Below are 4345 nucleotides of genomic sequence, written 5' to 3'. Positions count from 1 at the left end.
TATATATATATGTGTATATATATGTATATATATATATATGTGTGTATATACGTATATATATATGAATATATATGTATGTGTGTGTGTGTGTGTTTTCTGTTTCTACAATGTCTTATAGATTTGACAAGTTAAAAAGACCCTTGAGTTCCAGTTTTAAAGGCATACTATGCAACTTTTTCAGATTTTTAAGTATTTTTCTTGAGCCAGCATGTGCCTAAATGATCCTTTACACAGTTAATGAAACGTGACTCAGACCCCTCCGCCCTCTGTGGCCAGAATACTGCATTTGCAACTTCAGAGTGCCTGTCTGGTGGAGCTGACGTGCCTGGCGCTGCAGTCTGCACCAGGCATGAACATATCTGATATGTTTGGTTTAGTCATCAACCGCTCCTTTAGACATTAATTAAGGCTCGAGAGACATTTCAGCTGTTAGATTAAGGTGTTAAAAAGGGAAACGCACAGCAAGGAGATAAGTGTTGCTTTTGGTTCTGCCAAACGAACACTAGGGGGAGCTAAAGCAAGCAAAGCTGCCAAGTGTTCCTTGCTCAGCTGTTCACTGTAAGGCTGCTTCACAGGCACAAACATCCCAATATAGGAACCAGTCAAACGGATGAAGAAAAGCTAAAAAAAAGTTCTGATTTTTAAAATGCAACCCTTTATTAAAACAAACATGGAGGTCCAAAGTTTTCTCATTTATAAATAATTTATTTAACGATGTTTTGCCTCTTTTCAGTATAAGCATGAAAAATTTGTATCTCACAAAACAACGTGTGTTTGTTGTTCCACAATGACGTAAAAATGACTTCACTAAAAACATCCAGAATGCTTGTCTTGAAACCTTCCTCCATCACAAGATTTAAACATATTTCTGTAAACTGGCTGAATATTCGTCTAACTGTATTTGGTCCGAATGTCTGGAGATGTCCTCTTGGTGGTGATGTACTTTTACACTGAAACTCAAACTTTGCACACATATTCAAAACATGTCCATGCTTACAGTCCAAGGTAAAACCATTCCATCTCTCAAAATTCTGAGACTGATACGTTTGAATCCTTTTAGGCATGATAGATTTATAGTGGTGTGTTAATTTGCCCTGAGATTAAACTTTTTGAAATGTTAACTTAAATTAAAGAAGCACTTTACATTAATAATAGAGCTAAATGAATGTTTCATGTCAACACCTATAAATAGTACACATGTAGCACACAGTATTATTAAAATTGTAAGGCACCAGGACTGGTGTGTGTAAGAAGGGTTTATATGATTTCTCAGAATCCTTTTTCAACTGTTGATCAAACAACAATCCAATAAATTGATGCTCACGTCTCCTCTCATGGTTGTCTCTTATTTTCCAAACAGTTTTTGTTTTTCCTGCAGGACATATGCTCAGACCTTAGCTGCTTCGCTCTGGTTCAGCTCCATTCCACCCTCTGCACCTTTCTTGGACTTCTTCTTGCATCCAAGAGATTCAGCTTCCTCTAGGGTGGTGGTTAGAGGTTTGCCCAGCGTTTCGGGTAACAGCAAGGTCAGAACTCCAATAATGAAGGCCAGGATTCCCACAATTAGCTGCATGGACACATTGATCAATGAAGAAAAACATGTTCTCTAAGGTAACCATGTTAGTGTCGCAGAACAGATGTTACATTTGCATGTCTAATTTAAGGACAGATTGTGTATTCTTGTTTTTGTTCTGTACGAAGCCTCAAAACGCTAACATGCAAAAGTGAATGGTTACAGGCATGCTATGCAAATTTTTCATATTTTTAAATCACTTTCTTCTGCCACTATGTGCCAAAACTACCCTTTTCTGGGTTAATGAAATGTCACTCAGACCCCACAGCCCTCTGTGGCCAGAATACCGCACTTGCAACTTCAGAGTGCCGATCTGGTCCCTGTTGGACTTCGTAAAGTGGAGCTGACATGCCAGCACTGCAGTCTGCTTCCAGCACATTTCCTGCATGTTTTCGATCGTGAACACAGCTGATTTGTTTAATTTAGTGATGGAACGCTCCCGCAGAATTTAATGAAGGCTGAGGAGACATTTCAGCTGTTAGATTAAGACGTTTAACCCTCTGGAGGCAGGCGTTACACATTTGCTACGTTAAAAAGTACCTACCTGGTTACTCCACACACGTATTTCATGAGCATTTTTTAACTGAGAAGTACCCCTGAAGAACTTAGTCGTTCGTCCTTTTATCAAAACTTAATTTGATCCTGGGAGGGTTAAAAGACACAGCAAGAAGATTTTCACTACTGATTTCAATAGCGGACACTAGGGGGTGCTAAAAGCAAGCCAAAACTGCTTTGTCTCCCTGTAAATAATCAAAAGATATTTCATCCTTTTGTCCCCCAGAATAATCTGGTGACAATTTGCTGAACAATGTGCACTGATGTGAAAAGTTTACAAGAAAGAAACAGCGAGCTTGTGTACCTGAGGTAGATAGATCCAGACATCTGCTAGATACACGCAGAAAGGAGCCACCACACTGCCGACACGACACATCATACTGCCACTGCCCACAGCCAGAGACCTGAGGGAGGAAAACGTGCGATCCACATCAGCGATTTGATCAAAATAGGGTAAAAAACAAAACATAAACAGCATCAATAATCCGATTTATACGCTTGAAAAGTTTTGTTTTAGAATGTATTTGTACAAAATTTGATATAGAAAACACAGATCAGACTTCTTCTGATATGTTCTGACTGCATCTCACCTGATGATAGTTGGGTAAAGCTCGCAGGTGTACAGGTAGATGAGACCAAAGGCAATCGCCACAGCAAACTTTCCTATCATGCTGAGAACAACAGCAAGAGCGTTGTTGTCCTGTAGAGACCAGACATGTAAACAAACATGTATGCAAATAAAACATAAGCTCTTTAGAAACATTTTTTATTAATCATACCCAGAATTCAAACTGCAGGTTTCGTTTTTGTATAGGAATATGCTTCTTTTTTTCTGAGGGAAATAATAAGGTCAGGTAGGCTATAATGGGGGCTGGTATAAATAAGGTGTCAAAAGAATATAGATAATCAGCTTAGTGCCCTAGTAGTAGAGTGTCTGATAAGGAAGGGTAGCGAATTCGGTACTTTTTAAGGTACCGACCGAATTCCATAGTACCGACTGAGCACCGATTCACGTCATTTCAAACGGTGCCTCATTTCGGTACCCGTCCTTCATAACGAGAACTTGCCAAGACAGCTGCGCATGCACAAGAGCGTTATGTCGTCGCTTGCTGCGAGCCAGTTGTAAACAGAGCAGCGTGGTAGAAAGAACGCACGCTAACGCGTGGGTCCACTTCACTAAATGTGATGGGTAACTGGGTGAAGATGAAACCAGCGACAACGATCTAAGTGAGACATCCTCATCTTAATCTGCTCCGGTAGGTAAATATAATTAGCTTGATATGTTAGCTTCCGTTTCGCTAATGGTGCGTTCGCTTTCTCCTCGGAACTCCGAATTCCTGATTAGAAGAACATGAACGCGCTCTAAAGTTTGGCTTCACTTTACTAAATGCGACGGGTGATTGGGTGAAGATGAAACCAGCGACAACGATCTAAGTTTGAGGCATCATCGTTTTAATCTGCTCCAGCAGCTAAATAAACTGTTTAAGATAACGTTAGCTTGATATGTTAGCTTCCATTGCCACCGTTGTTATCAGCTAATGGTGCGTTCGCTTTCTCCTCGGAAATTCTAACTTCCCAGTAGGAAAAATCAAATGAAAAATGACGGCAAAAGGAATGAAGATACACAGTAAATTTAGTTCACAGTAAAGATGTTTGCTTCAGTTTAATTATCAGCTTATAAAACTACAAGGACGATGTTAAAATACAAACAGTTGTATGTTATTTATCGTGATATTTATCAAATATTGTTATATATTGAGAAAAATATATATTTAATTATAAAAGAGAATTAAAATATTAAACACTCAAAAGTATCGAAAATTGGTACCGTTAAGTACCGGTATCGATTCGTAGGTACCGGGAATTAGTACCGGATCGATTCAAATGCCAAAGGTACCCATCCCTACCAATGGTTATGCTTTTTTTGTTTTTAACCCCCAAGCCTTTTGTGGACAATGAAAAGCCTATTTAAAGAAATTAGTGTGTTGGCAGCTGGGCTGGCCAATCAGATTCCAAGGGTGGCATGTGCTACCCCAGGCCACCCCCTGGACACGCCCCTGACTCATACACATTATAATAAGGTTATTATTAATGTTTAACATACACTTCACACAAGTGTTAAATACCTTTCCATTTCACACTGAGAATAAACCGGTTAGTATCTGAGGGAAGGCGTGAGCTTCTGAGGTATTTTGGGTAATGCCTTCAGTCGTGTCA

At 39.5% G+C, this 4345-nt stretch overlaps 1 protein-coding gene across 1 annotated transcript; it reads right to left on the bottom strand.

Moving 5' to 3' along the window:
* Nucleotides 1-1236: 1236 nt before the first annotated feature.
* Nucleotides 1237-2962, bottom strand: LOC107396953 (solute carrier family 22 member 16-like). Its single transcript, XM_015976804.3, has 3 exons — nt 2719-2962; nt 2433-2532; nt 1237-1567 (listed from the first exon to the last, which is right to left on the bottom strand). Exons 1-3 carry the CDS (start codon nt 2889-2891, stop codon nt 1388-1390), a joined length of 453 nt encoding a protein of 150 aa, XP_015832290.3. The 5' UTR covers nt 2892-2962; the 3' UTR covers nt 1237-1387.
* Between the last annotated feature and the right edge of the window lie 1383 nt (nt 2963-4345).

The sequence above is a fragment of the Nothobranchius furzeri genome, chromosome 16, assembly GCF_043380555.1.
Source record: "Nothobranchius furzeri strain GRZ-AD chromosome 16, NfurGRZ-RIMD1, whole genome shotgun sequence".
NCBI lineage: Eukaryota > Metazoa > Chordata > Actinopteri > Cyprinodontiformes > Nothobranchiidae > Nothobranchius > Nothobranchius furzeri.
This window is presented reverse-complemented; position numbering and strand designations above follow the sequence as displayed.